The sequence below is a fragment of the Alosa alosa genome, chromosome 14 (assembly GCF_017589495.1).
Source record: "Alosa alosa isolate M-15738 ecotype Scorff River chromosome 14, AALO_Geno_1.1, whole genome shotgun sequence".
Lineage (NCBI taxonomy): Eukaryota > Metazoa > Chordata > Actinopteri > Clupeiformes > Clupeidae > Alosa > Alosa alosa.
This window is the reverse complement of record NC_063202.1, coordinates 12026471-12046618: the sequence shown is the minus strand read 5'-3', so window position 1 is coordinate 12046618 and position 20148 is coordinate 12026471. Positions and strand designations below refer to the sequence as shown.

At 45.4% G+C, this 20148-nt stretch overlaps 2 protein-coding genes across 2 annotated transcripts in view; one reads left to right on the top strand and one right to left on the bottom strand.

Annotated features, from left to right (window-relative positions):
- Positions 1-204: 204 nt before the first annotated feature.
- Positions 205-19002, top strand: polr2b (RNA polymerase II subunit B). Its single transcript, XM_048263447.1, is given in 26 exon segments — positions 205-345; positions 951-1023; positions 1351-1501; positions 1663-1775; positions 2125-2344; positions 3544-3702; positions 4153-4317; positions 4513-4709; positions 4863-4982; positions 6108-6294; positions 6600-6743; positions 8318-8457; positions 8612-8723; positions 9556-9710; positions 10166-10364; positions 10570-10738; positions 11411-11503; positions 11661-11759; positions 11937-12014; positions 12017-12183; positions 14542-14631; positions 15351-15458; positions 17559-17672; positions 17926-18086; positions 18323-18518; positions 18673-19002. Coding segments are annotated over 26 exon segments (3519 nt in total). The 5' UTR covers positions 205-326; the 3' UTR covers positions 18763-19002.
- Positions 19003-19276: 274 nt separating this feature from the next.
- Positions 19277-20148, bottom strand: part of igfbp7 (insulin-like growth factor binding protein 7) — a 6371-nt gene continuing 5499 nt past the window's right edge. Inside the window, exon 5 of the mRNA XM_048263468.1 lies at positions 19277-20082. Within this exon, the coding sequence (XP_048119425.1) occupies positions 20060-20082 (23 nt within the window). The 3' untranslated portion in view covers positions 19277-20059. The remainder of the gene's footprint in view (positions 20083-20148) is intronic.

Here is a 20148-nt window from a genome sequence, read left to right as displayed (position 1 = left end):
CATCAGAGGAAGTTGACAAAGAAGACTTTTTGATGCCATGAAATATCCTTAAGAATTTAGTCATTTAAACCTAAAAATAACACAAAATACCACCCAAAACATAACACAATAATAAATACATTTTTGAAGATTCCTTTGCGTCATCATAAATTAATATCAACGAGGTGCGGTCCGGTCTAAAGGATGTGACGTCTAATGCAATCGCCATTTTCCTGTGTTTAGTTTTGGAAGGAAAACGTCTGGAAATAAAAGGCTACAGAGTGCAACAGACTTTTTCGTCAAGTTATTCTGGCTCTTGGTAGTTAGCAGGCCAACAAACAACAATCATGTATGATCAAGATGAAGGTATGTTTGACGGATCGTATTCAGGAATTCTGTTTTTATCATACTCCAAGTTTTACAAAGAACACGAGTAACATTAGCCTTCTCTCTGTTCACAGAGCTAAATACCTCTACCGGTAGCTATAGCTAGGTTGGCTAGCGTGGCGGGATCTGTACTACGCAGCCGGATAATAATACTTCTCCGTGTTGCGATAAGTAGTCCCTGATATGTATGTGGAAACAGTACGTAGTTGCGGCTATAATCAAAAATTTGAACATTATTTGGCGGTAACTTACTTGCACTACCTAGACTTTATTGCTCTGCTAGCGTTGGCTAGCAATTTAGCAAGCATTAGGGAACTTTAGCTGCCTTCCTAAAGGACTTAATAATTTGTTAAGGACTTGACACTTTGGCATTGGAGTTCGTTTTCAATCATGATTCCCAAAGAACACTTTGCTAGCTGTGTTTAACTCGGATGAATTACCTTACCTTCTTCAGGTTTATGGGGCATGTTGCCCTGTAGATATTTTGATATTGTCTATTCTTGATGACGTTATGTGATTAATTTGCAATGTTAGAAATGCACACATAGAACACGCCACCCTCTGATTCATGCCTGACCCTACAGATATCCAGTACGATGAGGATGAAGATGAGATCACCCCGGATCTGTGGCAGGAAGCCTGCTGGATCGTCATCAGGTGAGGAGGGAGGGCAGGAAGCTCTGTGTGTGCTTCTGAAATCAGCCAGCCTTTGTGGCGGTGGTTTATGAACAGGAATGGTGTGTTTGCATGTGCAGAAAGTGACTTGTGTGTGTGCTCCCTGTGCCCCTTGTGATGTGTGTGTGTGTGTGTGTGTGTGTGTGTGTGTCGTGTGTGCCCGCCCCGCGTTCTGTGCCCCCTGTGATAAGTGTCTGTGTGCGTGCGTGCATTCTGTGCCCCCTGTGATGTGTTGTGATTGTGTGTGCGTGCGTGCGTTCATTTGTTGCCCCCTGTGATGTGTGTGTGTGTGTGTGTCTCTCCCTGCAGCTCGTACTTTGATGAGAAGGGGCTGGTGCGTCAGCAGCTGGACTCCTTTGATGAGTTCATCCAGATGTCGGTGCAGAGGATCGTAGAGGACGCACCGCCCATAGACCTGCAGGCTGAGGCCCAACACACCTCAGGGGAGATAGAGGAGCCGGTGAGACACATACACATTCATACACACACACATTCATGCAGCGAGATGGAGGAACCATTCATATATAATATACAACAAAATGAAGATATGGAACTTGCATCATAATAATTGCATGATTATGTATGATTGTCTTTTTCGCGTGTGTGTGTGTGTGTGCGCAGCCAAGGTACCTGTTGAAGTTCGAGCAGATCTACCTGTCCAAGCCCACTCACTGGGAAAGAGATGGAGCACCCTCGCCTATGATGCCCAACGAGGCCCGACTCCGCAACCTCACGTAGGGGAAACACAGATACACACACACACTCACACACACTCTCTCAAATACACACACACACACACACATTACATACACTAATTACACATTACATACACAGTCACATTACATACACAATCACATTACACTCACATCAGACACACACACACACCTCATATACATGTGGATTTATAGACACAAAAGTACACAGATTCAGGGACATCACTAAGACCATCATTAAAGAGGGTTTTACCTTGCTCTGTGTGTGTGTGTGTGTGTGTGTAGGTATTCGGCCCCTCTCTATGTGGACATCACTAAGACCATCATTAAGGAGGGTTTTACCTTGCTCTGTGTGTGTGTGTGTGTGTAGGTATTCGGCCCCTCTCTATGTGGACATCACTAAGACCATCATTAAGGAGGGTGAGGAGCAGCTGCAGACTCAGCACCAGAAGACGTTCATCGGGAAGATTCCCATCATGCTCCGCTCCACCTACTGCCTGCTGAGCGGCCTGACCGACCGTGACCTGTGTGAGCTGAACGAGTGCCCTCTGGACCCCGGCGGCTACTTTATCATCAACGGCTCCGAGAAGGTGACCACAAAAAAACACTTGGAACCCCGAAACACACTGACCATCTCAGAATCCCAAAACACACTGACCATCTGGCAGTCTGGCAGAAGGAACAACTCGGGGATGGGTAACTGGTAGGGGTGTAAAGATTCATTGGTCGATGACCCGATTTTAAAATGACGGCAAATCACATCATGAAATCGGTCTAAAGCTACGGAAGACCTAACGTCACAAATTATGTTACTTCCAAAATCATAAGACCAGCCCTGATGCGCTAACACACATCAACAGAGCGTCTAGCCTGATGCGCTAACACACATCAACAGAGCATCTAGCCTGATGCGCTAACACATCAACAGAGCGTCTAGCCTGATGCGCTAAAACACATCAACAGAGCGTCTAGCCTGATGCACTAACACACATCAACAGAGCGTCTAGCCTGATGCGCTAACACACATCAACAGAGCGTCTAGCCTTCTCCAACGAGGGTGTGTAACAAACTAGTTGTGGAGTTTAGTGAAACGCAGCATGGACTAATAACATGTGTGTGACGTTAAAGTGTGTGTTGCAGTATCCTGAATGAAGTGATGTATTTAGTCGTTAGCACAAGTCTCTAACCCAGCTTCTTAGGCTTTAACAAACACCCCTTGTCTGTGTGGTAACTGTGCTCAGCCTCCTGCTTTCCCCTTTCCGCGGGAGTCTCCCCATCGCTCCGGTGCACTTCTGAAAGTGAACTAACTGGGGCGTTGACTGGGCTATTAATTGGCCTAGTGATTTTGTTTAGAGACATTTGGCAAAGTTCTTAATATCAAAATGTTTGTTCAGTCTTTCAATCCAGTAAAGTCTTTGTGTCTTTTGAATAAATTAAAAACCCAATGGGTTTTTTCATGCCATGAAGTAACAAAAAAGAACTCCCCAGTCTTTTATTGCCTACCCATTTAATAATTATTAATATAATTAGATACTATATAATGGTAAATAAAATGTAAAATTATACAAATGTTAAGAACTGTAAGGCATTTTGGGGCCCTATTACATCGTATCGTATTAAATCTAATCAAATCGCACCGATTACAGACATCCTGTAGCCTATATATACAGTGTAGGTAGTAGTGGAGGTGCACAGTCACATCTGGCCACAGCTTCAAAGTTGCCCATCCCTGGTATAACTCATGTGATGTTGGTGTAACGTTTATATCTGTGTGTGTGTGTGTGTGTAGGTGCTGATAGCCCAGGAGAAGATGGCCACTAACACGGTGTACGTGTTTGCTAAGAAGGACTCCAAGTACGCCTACACAGCAGAGTGCAGGTCCTGTCTGGAGAACTCCTCTCGTCCCACCAGCACCATATGGGTCAGCATGATGGCCCGTGGTGGACAGGTAACGCGCGCACACACACACACACACACACACACACACACACACACACACACACACACACACACACACACACACACACACACACATATATATATATATATACACATATATATATACTCCTCGTCCCACCAGCACCATATGGGTCAGCATGACGGCCCGTGGTGGACAGGTAACACATGCGCGCACGCACGCACACACACACACACACACACACACACACACACATATATACTCCTCGTCCCACCAGCACCATATGGGTCAGCATGATGGCCCGTGGTGGACAGGTAACACACACACACACACACACACACACACATATATACTCCTCATCCCACCAGCACCATATGGGTCAGCATGATGGCCCGTGGTGGACAGGTAACACACACACATACACACACACACATGCAGTCATGTTCATTCACATCTGGCTTTATGCGTGTGTGTGTGTAGGGTGTGAAGAAAAGTGCGATTGGCCAGCGTATCGTGTCCACTCTGCCGTACATCCGGCAGGAAGTGCCCATCATCATAGTGTTCCGTGCACTGGGCTTTGTGTCCGACAGAGACATCCTGGAGCACATCATCTACGACTTTGACGACCCCGAGATGATGGAGATGGTGAGTGACCTTTGATCTCGTCACCTCTGACCCCCGTCAGCCTGGCTTTGCTGTGTGAGATGAGTTGGAGTCACAGACAGTCAGTCTTTATTGGTGTGTCTCTTTGTTACTGATTGAACAGACTTTCATGACTCTGGTGTGTGTGTGTGTGTGTGTGTGTGTGTGTGTGTCCCTGTCCCTCCCTCCTTCCTTCAGGTCAAGCCGTCCCTGGACGAGGCGTTTGTGATCCAGGAGCAGAACGTGGCGCTGAACTTCATTGGGTCGCGTGGTGCCAAGCCCGGCGTCACCAAGGAGCGGAGGATCAAGTACGCCAAGGAGGTGCTGCAGAAGGAGGTGCTGCCGCATGTGGGGGTCAGCGACTTCTGTGAGACCAAGAAGGCCTACTTCCTGGGGTAGGCCCCCCCACACACACACACACACACACACACACACACACAGAGTCAATTATTTATTGTGACTGATGTTGCACACATCACTCACCATTTGTGTGTGTGTGTGTGTGTGTGTGTGTGTGTGTGTGTGTGTGTGTGTGTGTGTGTGTGTAGGTACATGGTCCATAGACTGCTGTTGGCTGCTTTGGGTAGACGTGAGCTTGATGACAGAGATCACTATGGCAACAAGAGACTGGACTTGGCTGGACCTCTGCTGGCATTCCTCTTCCGAGGGTGAGAACAACAACAATAACAGCAACAACGTGCATTTATATAGCACTTTATCAACACACCCACATCGCTATCAACATCAACAACAACATGCATTTATATAGCACTTCAGTGTTTCCCATACATTGACTTATTTGTGGCGGCCCACCACAATATCAACACTGACCACCGCACAATGATTTTCTATGTTGTACTACTTAAATGGGATGAAATCCTTTCATTGTAGAGCTATGTGCACCTTTGCACAGCCTCTCCTTGTGTCTCTGTCCCTCAACAAACCTGCATGCATGTTTAAAGAAAACATTAAAAATCCTGCAAGGATTGTTGTTGGCATAGAAGATGACTGGCTAAATCGTGATTAAATACATTAGCATCATAACCACATTGCGCATATTTGTTCAAAATTGTGACTCCCCCCGTCACCTTCCACCACAAATAGAATTCAATTCTGTGGGAAACACTGCACTTTATCAACACTCCCACATCGCTTACAGTATCAACAACAATGTGCATTTATATAGCACTTTATCAACACATCCACATCGCTATCAACATCAACAACAATGTGCATTTATATAGCACTTTATCAACACACCCACATCGCTATCAACAACAACGTGCATTTATATAGCACTTTATCAACACACCCACATCGCTTACAGTATCAACAACAACGTGCATTTATATAGCACTTTATCAACACACCCACATCGCTTACAACATCAACAACAATGTGCATTTATATAGCACTTTATTAAGACAACCACATCGCTTATAACATCAACAACAACATCAACAACAATTATAGCAACAAAAACCCCAAATGTAACACATTACCCACAACTCTACCAGCCACTACATATCATAAGATATGTTATGATCATGATCATAGAGGGCATACGTTATGATATGTTATGATCATGATCATAGGGGGCATATCATAACGTATGCCCTCTATGATCATGATCTTTGCAGCAGTAAAATTACCGCCTGACAATCGGTTGTCCAAGTGCAAGCCGTTGCAAGTCTGTGTCAGTTTGGATAAAAGCAGTCAATATATAACTTTACCTTCAACTTTAACTTTAACTTTATGAGTGTGTGCCATGGCTCCCTCTCCCTCTCCTTCAGAATGTTTAAGAACCTGCTGAAAGAGATCCGCATCTACGCACAGAAGTACATCGACCGCGGGAAAGACTTCAATCTGGAGCTGGCCATCAAGACGCGCATCATCTCCGATGGCCTCAAGTACTCCCTCGCCACCGGCAACTGGGGCGACGTCAAGAAGGCCCATCAGGCCAGGGCAGGGGTGTCTCAGGTACACAGACACCCACACACACACACACACACACACACAAGAAGGCCCATCAGGCCAGGGCAGGGGTGTCTCAGGTACACAGACACCCACACGCACAGACACACGCACAGACACACGCATACACACATGGGGCGACGTCAAGAAGGCCCATCAGGCCAGGGCAGGGGTGTCTCAGGTGCACACACGCACGCACAAACCCACACGCACAAACACATAGAGGTTTTTGCATGAACAGCCAGTGGACCTGTGTCTTTGTGTAAATTCACATTTCTGAGTGTTTGTTTTTGTGTGTGTGTGTGATTTAGGTGTTGAATCGCTTGACTTTTGCGTCGACCTTGTCTCACCTGAGGCGTGTGAACTCCCCCATCGGCAGAGACGGAAAACTGGCCAAACCCCGACAGCTGCACAACACACTGTGGGGCATGGTGTGTCCAGCCGAGACTCCGGAGGTACACACTCAGACACACACACACACAATACACACATACATACTCCAAAGGTACACATGCACACACACACTCAACTCACAATATACAGTATATTCTAGGGCTGTCAAGCAATTGATATTTAATCGTGATAAATCACGTTTTATCTCAAGATTAAAATTGTAGTATTTTGCATTTCCGAGCTACATCCATATTAACAAACAATTCTCTCAAATTTTAAAAGATGTGCAGCGAGCCTGAGACAACACAATGTCTTGTTCAGAAGTGGAGTTAAACTGAAATGATAACTCCTACAGCAGAAGAGTTTGCCGTAAAGGAGAAATCCGGTTTTTTTTTTTTTTTTTACACCGATCTCTGGTTCTCAAGTCGGTACGAAAAAAGGCGAGAAATAATCGAGCTGCTAGGTTGTCGAATTGGAGCTTACAGGCAGCTACAGTGCTACACTCTGGGGGCATGTTCATGAGCTACAGCGCTACACTCTGGGGGCATGTTCATGAGCAGCTACAGCACTACACTCTGGGGGCATGGTCATGAGCAGCTACAGCGCTACACTCTGGGGGCATGTTCATGAGCTACAGCGCTACACTCTGGGGGCATGTTCATGAGCAGCTACAGCACTACACTCTGGGGGCATGGTCATGAGCAGCTACAGCGCTACACTCTGGGGGCATGTTCATGAGCAGCTACAGCGCTACACTCTGGGGGCATGTTCATGAGCCCGCATGTTCATGTCCCAGAGTGTAGCGCTGTAGCACCTGGAGCGGTAAAACCAATTGTTTTTGTTTTTCATACCGACAGCACTGTGATCTGTGTGAAAACTGAAACAGTAAATGCTACAGCAGAAGTGCTCCATTTCAACCTGCTCTGCTCCTAGTACTGCCTCCTACTCCTATTTTGACCCTTTCAGGCACCCTTACTTATCATCAAGCTGCCACAGACACCTCCTAGTACTGTCTCCTACTGCTGCAGTCATAACGGCAACACAGTTTTGACGTTTTAGTTAGGAAGTTAAAACTCCCGGACGGCTCAGTCGATGAGTCAAACTCGATATATAAAATATGTAGCAATGTAAAATATGTAGCAGTATGTGAAATATGTAGCAATGTAAAATATGTAGCAATATATAAAATATGTAGCAGTATGTAAAATATGTAGCAGTATGTAAAATATGTAGTTGTATGTAAAAGGGAATTAAAGCATCACCAAGTTAGTAATCAATGATCTTTGATTAAAGAAGCCAAAGATTGTAGAGCGTAGCAGCACCAGTGACTGAGTGAAATATTAATATTAATATATTAATATGATTATAAAACAATAATGTGATTAATATGATTATAAAAGAATAATGTGATTAATACGATCATAAAAGAATAACACAATTAATATGATTATAAAAGAATAACACGATTAATATGATTGTGAAAGAATAACACAATTAATATGATTATAAAAGAATGACTTGTTATGTTCAGTCCTTAATCCCATCGCCTTAATATATTCTCCACAGTAGTACATCCCACATACACACACACACACACAAGTTTTCCTTTTTTCTCAATGTGTGTGTGTGTCTGCAGGGTCATGCTGTGGGGCTAGTGAAGAACCTGGCCCTGATGGCCTACATCTCTGTGGGTTCCCAACCGTCCCCCATCCTGGAGTTTTTGGAGGAGTGGAGCATGGAGAACCTGGAGGAAATCTCCCCTGCCGCCATCGCAGAGTGAGCACACACACACACACACACACACACACACACACACACACACACACACACACACAGAACCTGGAGATACACACACATGTACAGGAAGAGATGGAAATGCATAACTATGACATACACAAGTGGCTCATAATGAAATATTGTGTGTGTGCAGTGCCACTAAGATTTTTGTGAACGGCTGCTGGGTGGGAATACACAAGGACCCGGAACAGCTGATGAACACACTCCGCAAACTCCGTCGCCAGATGGACATCATCGTGTCAGAGGTCAGCAAGCACACACACACACACACACACACACACAAACAAACACACACACACACACGCACACACACACCCACCCACACACACACAGCAGTACGTGTGCATTAGGGAGGCCAGGGTACACTGTTCATTCTCGCCCCCTAGAGTTTGATCTAACGCAACATTCCAAACAAATGGAATATAGTCTGTAGGCATTGCTTTGCTACACTAATGGAATATAGTCTGTAGGCATTGCTTTGCTACACTAATGGAATATAGTCTATACTCTGTAGGCATTGCTTTGCTACACTAATGGAATATAGTCTGTAGGCATTGCTTTGCTACACTAATGGAATATAGTCTGTAGGCATTGCTTTGCTACTGTTCGAGTGGAAGCTTCTAGCATGTTTCATATGCAGCCGTGTTCATTGCATCAGGGAGAGTCCACTTGTTGGGGGAAATCACACCAACCTCTCATTGTTGAACTGTGCCCTATGACTGGGCTGTTTCTCAAAGTTAGTGAAAGTGAAACGAAATATGTCGGGTCTTGGCACAGTTTGTTTTTAGGATTTTGTTTTTGGATTTTGAAATCCTGTACCATTACCATAGCCCCAAACACCATCCCTAGTACACACACACACACACACACACACACACACACACACACACACACACACACACACACACACACACACTGCCATCAGCATACTCACTACAACCCATTCAAGGCAGTGTGAGTGTGCAGACAGCAGCATGCATTCAGAATACAATAAAATACTAGCACTCACTCAACAACCCCTACTTAGCCTAGGTGGGCAGGAAGCAGTAGCAGAAAAGGGCATGCAAGTGGGTCCAGGTGTCCATGATCCGAGACATTCGTGAGCGGGAGATCAGGATCTACACTGACGCGGGGAGGATCTGTCGCCCCCTGCTGATCGTGGAGAAACAGAAGCTTCTACTCAAGAGACGCCACATCGACCAGCTCAAGGAGAGAGAGTACAACAACTACAGGTACATGCACACACACACACACACACACACACACACATACACACATGTACACATACACGCACGCACACACACACACCAGCTCAAGGAGAGAGAGTACAACAGGTACATGCATGCACACACACACACACACACACACACACATACACACATGTACACATACACGCACGCACACACACACACCAGCTCAAGGAGAGAGAGTACAACAACTACAGGTACACACACACACACACACACACACACACACACACACACACACACACACACACACACATATATACACATGCGCACACACACACACAATTCACCGATTGGGTTAAATACAGAGACCAAATTTCCCTCACGGGATCAAAAAAGTATATATACTTATACTATACAACAACTACAGGTGTGCACTACCAACTCCAACGTATTTATGGTGTAAACCCAATCCTGAAATCTTGTGTGTGTGTGTGTAGCTGGCAGGACCTGGTTGCGAGTGGCGTGGTGGAGTATATTGACACTCTGGAGGAGGAGACTGTGATGTTGGCCATGACCCCAGATGACCTCCAGGAGAAGGGTGTGGCCTACTGCTCCACATACACACACTGTGAGATCCACCCCTCCATGATCCTGGGAGTGTGTGCCTCCATCATCCCCTTCCCTGATCACAACCAGGTAACACACACACACACACACACACACACACACAGTCAACTACTCTCTCTCACACACACACACATCATCCCCTTCCCTGATCACAACCAGGTAACACACACACATAGGCAACTACTCTCTCTCTTACACACACACACACACACATCATCCCCACCAGGTAAAAAACAGGCAAAACAGGTGTGTGTGTGTGTGTGTGTGTATTCAGTCCCCCAGGAACACGTACCAGTCTGCTATGGGGAAGCAGGCCATGGGTGTGTACATCACCAACTTCCACGTGCGCATGGACACTCTGGCCCACGTACTCTACTACCCCCAGAAGCCCCTGGTCACCACACGCTCCATGGAGTACCTGCGCTTCAGAGAACTGCCCGCAGGTAGGACACACACACACACACACACACACACACACACACACACACACACTCTCCATGGAGTACCTGCGCTTCAGAGAACTGCCCGCAGGTAGGACACACACACACACACACACACTCTCCATGGAGTACCTGCGCTTTAGAGAACTGCCCGCAGGTAGGACACACACACACACACACACACACACACTCCATGGAGTACCTGCGCTTCAGAGAACTGCCCGCAGGTAGGACACACACACACACACACACACACACACACACACACACACACACACTCCATGGAGTACCTGCGCTTTAGAGAACTGCCCGCAGGTAGACACACACACACACACACACCTCCATGGAGTACCTGCACTTCAGAGAACTGCCGCAGGTAGGACACACACACACACATGCACATGAACTCACGCACTCACACACATAGTCATATACACACACATACATATACACACACACATACATATACACACACATACATATACACACACACACACACACACACACACACACACACACACACACACACACAATGAAACTGAGGTGTGGGCCACTAGATGGCGCCAGTCATCAGTCAACAGCACGCCATTTGTATTCCCACTGTACTGTGTGGGCATAGCCTCATCATTCATGTCTAGCAACGGCCATGTTTTTAATGTGTGTGTGTGTGTTCAGGCATTAACTCCATCGTGGCCATCGCTTCCTACACGGGGTACAACCAGGAGGACTCGGTCATCATGAATCGCTCCGCTGTGGACCGAGGATTCTTTGGTAACATCAGTGTGTGTGCACGCATGTGTGTGCCTGTGTGTGTAACATCAGTGTGTAACATCACGTGTGTGCCTGTGCTTGTGGTGGTTTACTTGCTCTGTGTTGTGATCGTGTGTGTAAATCTGCTGTGTGTGTGTGTGTGTGTGTGTGTGTGTCAGGTCTGTGTTCTACCGGTCCTATAAGGAGCAGGAGTCTAAGAAGGGCTTTGATCAGGAGGAGATCTTTGAGAAACCCAACAGAGAAACTTGCCAGGGTGAGTTCCCCACACTGTGTGTGTGTGTGTGTGTGTGTGTGTGTGTGTTTGTATGTGTGTTTCATGATGTTCTCTGATTTCTGCTGGGTTCTGTTGCTGTGTGTGTGTGTGTGTGTGTGTGTGTGTGTGTGCGTGCCTGTCCTGTAATTTGACCTATTGACCTGGGCTGTTTATCAGGCATGCGTCACGCCATCTATGACAAGCTGGACGACGATGGCCTGATCGGCGCCGGCGGCGCGTCGTCCGGGCGCAGGGCGGGGGAAGACCGGTCCTTCTGCCGGAGGTGGACGAGGAGATGGAGAGCACCAACCGCCGCTACGTCAAGCGGGACTGCAGCACGTTCCTGCGCACCAGCGAGACTGGCATCGTGGACCAGGTCATGGTCACCCTCAACCAGGAGGGGTACAAGTTCTGCAAGATCAGGGTGAGTGTGTGCAATGAAGTCGCCATTTACAATTATCCAAACGTAACTAGTGATGATGAGTGACAGGAGTACAGCTGGGTCTCTCACACACACACACACACACACACACACACACACACACACACACACACACATAGGAGTACAGCTGGGTCAGCCATCCAGGGTTCCCACAGGTCATGGAATTTCTGGAATATCTGGAATATCATGGAATTTTGGAAAGTCTATTCCAGACATGGAAAGTCAGGGAATTTTATCCTTTTGGAAGCAAAGTCATGGAATATCAGGGAATTTTGTTGTAGCAGTTTAAAATTGACTTGCCGAAATCCATTAACACAAATATATCTCCATTCAGAATTGGTGTATATCTGGTTATTAGCTTCATTGCTTGCTTGAGTAGTTGTGGTTAGCCCAACTTTGTTCATTCAATACCCATTTATTCATCTCCCGCCCTGAAAAAAAGTAAAAGATTCTTGAACGCTATGCGACTGTTCTGATATCTTTGGTCTGTACATTGTACCCTTCATTATAAAGTAGGTCATCGAAATTCAGGTTTTTTGTCAGGGAAAAGTCATGAAATTTTACATTTCACTTAGAGTGGGAACCCTGTCCTTCAAAGTGAGGGCGATATACTCGAAGGAAGCGAAATCGCCAAAATTGACTCTAGTGCAACTGTATTTGTTTGAGAGAATGGTGGCAATTCCACCCACTCATTTACCATGTCTAGTTGAGTGCAAGAAATTTTAATTTTGGGGACAGGTTTCAACAAGAACAGCTTCACTGTCTGAAGTTCTAGAAGTTTCTGGTTTCTAGTGTCTGTTTGCTAATAATGTCCCTGATATTCCATTTCGTAATGGATACCAACCGACCAAAGCGTGCATGCGACTTGTAAAGTGTGAGCTTGTGTGTGTGTGTGTCATTGTTTGCTAAATGTAGGGCGTGATTAATTCTGACATCATTCAGTTAAAGGTATGCGTGTGTGTGTGTTATTGACAGATTAACGAGACATAGCATTGGGCTAGATATAAAACATGCCATGTCCAGATCTGTAGAAAAATTACTGTCCAGGAGTATGAGATATAAAACAAGTCCCATCTGGCTGTGTGTGTGAGTGTGTGCACGCCTCTGAGGCTTGCCTTGCTTTAAATGAGATCATATCTGGCATGCTTGTACAAGCTGTCTATCTGCTGAGAGACTGGAGACCTGAGGTGTGTGTGAGTGTGTGTGTGCCTGTGTGAGTGTGTGTGATTTCAGAGGGCAGATTGTTCAGACGGAGAGGCAGCTGTACTGTAGATTTCGGGTGGGTGCCGCATTTCAAACCATACCAATTTGTTAAAATCAGATTGGGCAAAAATAGCATTTCATGTGTCTTTATGTAATGTTTGGAGAAACTATCAAAAAATCAGTCGGGATATGATCTGGACGTGGGTTGATATGCATATGGAGGTCTGGTGGATCTGGGCCCCAGATCAGTGTTCTCAGAAACATCTCTCACAGAAACATCTCTCTCTTTCCTCTCTCTCCTCTCACTCTCTCTCCCACATCTCCCTCCCTCTCTCTCCCCATCTCACCACTCTCTCACTCTCTCCTTTTCTCCATCCTCTTTCTCTCTCCCTCTCCCGTCTCTCTTCCTCTCTCTCTTTCTCACTCTCTCCTCTCCACTCTATCTCTCACTCTCTCTCACAGATTAGCTCTGTGAGAATCCCTCGGAACCAAGTTTGCCAGTGCGACATGGACAGAAGAAGGGGAACCTGTGGGATCCAGTACAGACCAAGAGGTCAGTGGGTGTGTGTGTGTGTGTGTCTTACATTTGCATCTGCAACTACAGCTGTTTGTGAATCTCTGTGTGAACCTAAAGAGATCTAAACACTCCTGGCCTTGAACTGGAGATGTGTGTGTGTGAGCTGTCTGTGTGAGTGTGTGTGATTTCAGAGGGGCCAGATTGTTCAGACGGAGAGGCAGCTGTACTGTAGATTTCAGATTGGAATCGCATTTCAAACCACCTGCAAATTTGTTAAAATCAGATTGGCAAAAATAGCATTTCATGTCTTTATGTAATGTTTAGACTATCAAAAATCAGTCCGGATATGATCTGGACATGCGTTGGATATGCATATGGAGATGCAATTGGATCTGGGCCCAGATCAGTGTTCTCAGAAACATCTCTCACAAACATCTCTCTCTTTCCCTCTCTCTCCCTCTCACTCTCTCTCCCCATCTCCCTCCCTCTGTCTCCCCATCTCCCTCCCTCTCTCTCACTCTCTCCCTTTCTCCATCACTCTTTCTCTCTCTCCCTCTCCATCTCTCTTCCTCTCTCTCTCTCACTCTCTCCCTCTCACTCTATCTCTCACTCTCTCACAGGTGCGCTCTGTGAGAATCCCTCAGATTGGAGACAAGTTTGCCAGTCGACATGGACAGAAGGGAACCTGTGGGATCCAGTACAGACAAGAGGTCAGTGTGTGTGTGTGTGTGTGTGTGCGCACATTTGCATCTGCAACTACAGCTGTTTGTGAATCTCTGTGTGAACCTAAAAGTCTAAACACTCCTGGCCTTGAACTGGAAGTGTGTGTGTGTTTGCAGCTGATCTCAGTGAGTGTGTGTGAACCTTCAGCTCTTCAGTCTAAACACTGCTGGCTTTGAGCAGGAAGTGTTTGTGTTTGTGTGTGTGTGTGTGTGTGTGTGTGTGTTTGTGACCTTTTTAAATGCTTTAGAAAACACACTCACAGCCAGGATTTCATCAAATTTCCCTACTTCTCTACTGACTTTATGGACCAGCCAAACTCTGAGAAGAGAGTGTGTGTGTGTGTCTATCTGGGTGTGTGGAAAATCTGAGACTCTGAGGACTACAGTGGCCCTGAAGTGCCAAACACACTACAAATAAAAAATCACACAGCAAGCAGAAAACCAAAAAACACAACCGCTAAAAGGAAATCACAATGGCAAAATATAAAAAAAAATCACAACAGCAAATAAAAAATCACAATGGCAAATAAATTTGTGTGGAGCGTCTGAGACTGAAGGATCATCACTCAAACCTTCTGGACTTTCTCTCTGCTCGTGCACTGATATAGAATTGACTAGAGGAAGGGGTACCTAATAAGGAAAGAATGCAAGATATGTAACCTATTTGTGTGTGTGTATGTGCTTGGTGTTTGTGTGTGTGTGTTTAGGATATGCCGTTTACGTGTGAGGGCATCACCCCTGACATCATCATCAATCCTCACGCCATCCCCTCAAGAATGACAGTCGGCCATCTTATCGAGTGCCTGCAGGGCAAGGTAAGTGTGTGTGTGTGTGTGTATCAGGGTTGTGCACAATTCGAATTGCAATTCTGCTTCCTGTTTGCTACCTCAATTTAAATGCAAGTGAACTTCAAGAATTTAATTGGAATTTAAGAGCCAGTTTCAATTAAATTCTGGAATTTTGCACAAGCCTGGTGTGTGTGTGTGAGAGAGAGAGAGAGAGAGTCCTTACTGGAGAACTGTGTGCATCTGAGGCTCTCACTACTCGTCCTTATTGTATAACAGGGCTGCAACAATATTAATGGATAAGTTGCCAACTATTACATCAATTTGCTAATCAATTAATTAGTTTGAGTAATTTTTTAGGGAAACAACTCAACATTTTATGATTCTAACTTCTTAGGGCCCGTCCACACGACGGTGATTTTTATCAGTTAGGCCTTGCGTCCACACGACCCCAGCATTTTAGGAGACTGTAACCGATCTTTTTTGAAACCGGGTTCCAAAGTGTTTTTTTTTTTTTTTTTTTTACACCGCCAGTTAACTTTTGCCGTCTGGACAGCGTAGCCGGCATTTTTATGACGACAGCCTCACCCCTCAACTCAGCCACCGCACTCGACCTGACACGCTGCTTGTCAGAACAAACCAAACCATTTGTTTATCATATTAAAATGTTTTTCTTTTCCCCGTCATGATTTATGTGCACACAGCCTTTTGTGGCTAAGTTAGAAGCACACTGTTTAGCACACAGCTTAAAAGTCCTGGCAGGAAGCGATTACATCAAAGTTTTTTGGTATATCCAGTTTTTTAATATTTTTTTTTTTCGAAGTGTTTACAACTTAGTGTTAACTAATAATTGTTGCAAACTGGTTTTCTGAACAAAATATTAGTGCATTCCTGGATCTACATCCTTATGAATGCTTCCTGACAGGACTTTTACAAGCTTTTTCCCAAATCCGCAGGAATAGCGCCCGGCCTTGGCGGTAGATAGTAGCAGAGAGTAGAATCCATCAGGCAAGTGTTATTTAAATAAACTCCTGGTGTACTTACAAACTTTTCAATGCCTCGTTTTATGAGTAAAGAAACATAGTTGTACTACTGTAGAAGTTTCGTACCATTCAGGGCATTATTAGTGGGGTAATTTACGAGATACTCTATAGGTTACATAAGCGCCTGCAGAAAGTCATTAGTTTCTGACAGCGCTACTCGACCAGGGTTCGACCAAGGAAAAACAGGTTCTGGGAGGGTGTTTGGCTCGGGGTCATGGTGCAAAGGACCCTAGGGTGAAATTACTCCGAACCATCGCTTTAACTTAGTTAATCATTAGCTTACTACAACCTATGACTGACGCATGTTTAATGTTTTCTCCAGTGTAACATGCTTTATACCAGACCTAATGCAAAACGTAAAAGCATTTCCATATATATAGCAGTCACATACCTTGAAAATGAGCTTTATTAGTTTAACAGTTGAATTGAAAACTGAATTTTTTGTAGTCTCCTTATTTCACGCGACTGCTTTTGTTACGTGTTGTCTTCTACGCAAAAGTTATTTTTCTGATGGTGTCGTTAAAGGTGTGAAAGCGGGAAGAAAAATATACCCGTTGGTGTCGCGTGACGAGGACGTGGCCTTAGACTCGATATTTTCTGGTTTGCTTACTGCTCTGAAAATAAACCGAATATCTCTGCTGTGTGGGCAAAACAAGCAATTTGAGGACGATTGGTCACCTTGGCTTTTGGGAAACACTGGTCAACATTTTCACCATTTTGAAGACCAAACACTTAATTGTTTAATTGAGAAAATAAGTGAACAGATGAATGGATGATGCAAATGAGTCAGTCAGTGCATTCTAACACCACGTGATGCGAGCGAACATAAGTGATTAAATCCGTTTAATTACATTGTTTTCAATTAGAGTGTCCTGACTGCAAGCGATGCAAGCAGCGAAATGCAACGCGACGCGACCTTTTGAGAGAACTTTTGTCGGACGCCCGGTTTCTATTTTTAGTGCATTCTAATAAGTCAGTCAGTGCATTCTAATAAGCTCAGTGCATTCAAAGGAATGTCTAAGTTCTAAAGATGAGATTCTGATTGGATGATGCCCCTGAGTGTTGCCATGGTGTCTGCTCTCTGCAGGTGTCTGCCAATAAGGGAGAGATCGGCGATGCCACTCCATTTAACGACGCGGTGAACGTGCAGAAGGTCTCCAACCTGCTCTCAGAATACGGCTATCACCTGAGAGGCAACGAGGTATAAACACACACACACACACACACATACACAAATACAGACACACAGACCTGTTGTTAGTGTACAGTGTATCACCTCAGACACACAAACACTTACCTGTTGCGTAAGAAGCATGGAGCGTAGTCCTACAATGTTGTGTTTGATACTTATCTGCTGTGTGTGCGCACACCTGTGTAGGTGTTGTATAACAACTTCACTGCTGTGTGTGTGTGTGTGTGTGTGTGTGTGTGTGTGTGTGTGTGTGTGTGTGTAGGTGTTGTATAACGGCTTCACTGGCAGGAAGTTGACGTCTCAGATATTCATCGGGCCGACATACTACCAGCGTCTCAAACACATGGTGGACGACAAGATCCACTCTCGTGCCCGCGGACCTGTGCAGATCCTCAACAGACAGCCCATGGAGGGCAGGTCACGGTGTGTGTGTGTGTGTGTGTGTGTGTGTGTGTGTGTTTTCAATCCACTCCCATGGCCCCATACAGATACTGGAAAGAGAGTCCAGGATGAGTGTTTGTGTGTATGTTTGATGCACTGCTGCTGTTTGTGTGTGTGTTTTGGAGGGGGGTGTTTGGTTGTTAAAATTGTGTGTTTTACGTGTGATTTTATCTCTGTATGTGATGTCTGGTGGGTGTGTGTGTGTGTGTGTGTTTCAGTGACGGAGGTCTGCGTTTCGGGGAGATGGAGCGAGATTGTCAGATTGCTCACGGGGCAGCCCAGTTCTTGCGCGAGCGTCTGTTCGAGGCGTCGGACCCGTACCAGGTGCACGTCTGCAACCTGTGCGGCCTCATGGCCATCGCAAACACACGCACACACACCTACGAGTGCCGAGGCTGCCGCAACAAGACACAGGTATGTCACACACACACACAGGTTTGGTCAAGTGTACTACACGCTTTTTCAAATATTATTTTTCTTGTCATTGTTCAAGCAGGAATGTCTAATTTCCAGTGTGTGTGTGTGTGTGTGTGTGTGTGTGTGTGGGTGTGTGGGTGGGTGGGTGTAGATTTCGCTGGTACGGATGCCATACGCCTGTAAGCTGCTGTTCCAGGAGCTCATGTCCATGAGTATTGCCCCTCGCATGATGGTCAGCTAGGCATTCTGGGAGACATTGTTCTGAACGAGGGCTGTTGGGATATGGAGTCTGAAGTTTGTAGGAACTTGATTTTTGGCCACAAGAAGTGAGAAGTGATCTTCAGCTTCACCAGGAGAGCAACCACCATAGAACAGATGCTTGTTTTTGGTGTGTGTGCATGTTTATGGCAACGTTTTGTTATTTTAGGACATCAAGTATCAGTTGCTTTAGAATCATCAGAAATAAAGATTTTTTAAGAAAGCAATGTTTCTGTCTGACCCCTCTTTGAGTTTACTCTTGTGTTTAGGGAGAGAGAGATGGAGAGATTGAAGTTGTGTATATGTATACTGTATATGTGTGTGTCTGTGTTTGTGTGTGTTTTGTTCTCATTCCAGACGTTCTTATCTTTGTAAGCGTTACACATACATCAGTAAACACATCCTTCTTTAACACACACACACACACACACACAGCATTTCATCTTAATTTAGAGGGATGTGTGCTGCAGCATCATAAAGACAGTCCACACACACAGTCTGTTTTTATTTATTTATTTATTTATTAATTAGTGGTACACAGTGTGAATACAAACAGGCCAGCAAGTGTAAACACAGGAAGAAGTCTACAGCCTTCACACTCCCATACTAACATACTCCCATGCTACATCCGCATACTACATCCTAATAAACACTACTGTACTATACTACCTCTGTCGTCCATTACTGAGTATACGGCCCTGTCCGGCCCGGCGGGAGGGGGCCTCTGCACGCATATTGAAGAAATAGCACCCAACGAACGAACGAACGAACAACATTCCACAGAAATCCTCTTAAAGTGACCTAGCTTTTATACACACACGCACCACCGCACACACACACACACACACACACACACACACACACAGTGGGGGATTAGAGTATGTGTGTTTGGCTCCGTGGTGCCCTAGCTGTTGGTGTGTGTGGACTGTGAAAGCCTGTGTGTGTGAGGGTAAGCTAAAAGGGAGGAGCTTATCCATATACAGTATTTCTTCACAAACACTCTTTATGTCCAAACTAAATTCATGTGGCACTTGAGTGACCGTGGAACGCACGGGACAAGAATGAAAAACAGTTTGATATCAGAAACAATCAAAACACACATCAAACTCATGTTTGAAGTTCCTCTGAAAAAGCTAGGGGTCGAGAGATAGGTGTATGTGTGTGTGTGCGTGTATGCTGATTGAGATACTTTGATGCATTTGAATAAATGAAGTGGTATGTCCCATGATGTGGTGCGTGTATGTGTGTGCATCTGATGGGGACGCAAGCTGAGGGCCTCATCACAGCTCGTCGTCTTTGGTCACTGCAGAGAGAGGAAGGGAGAGAGAGAGGGAGGGAGAGAGAGATGACTATCACTGGATCTCTCAGA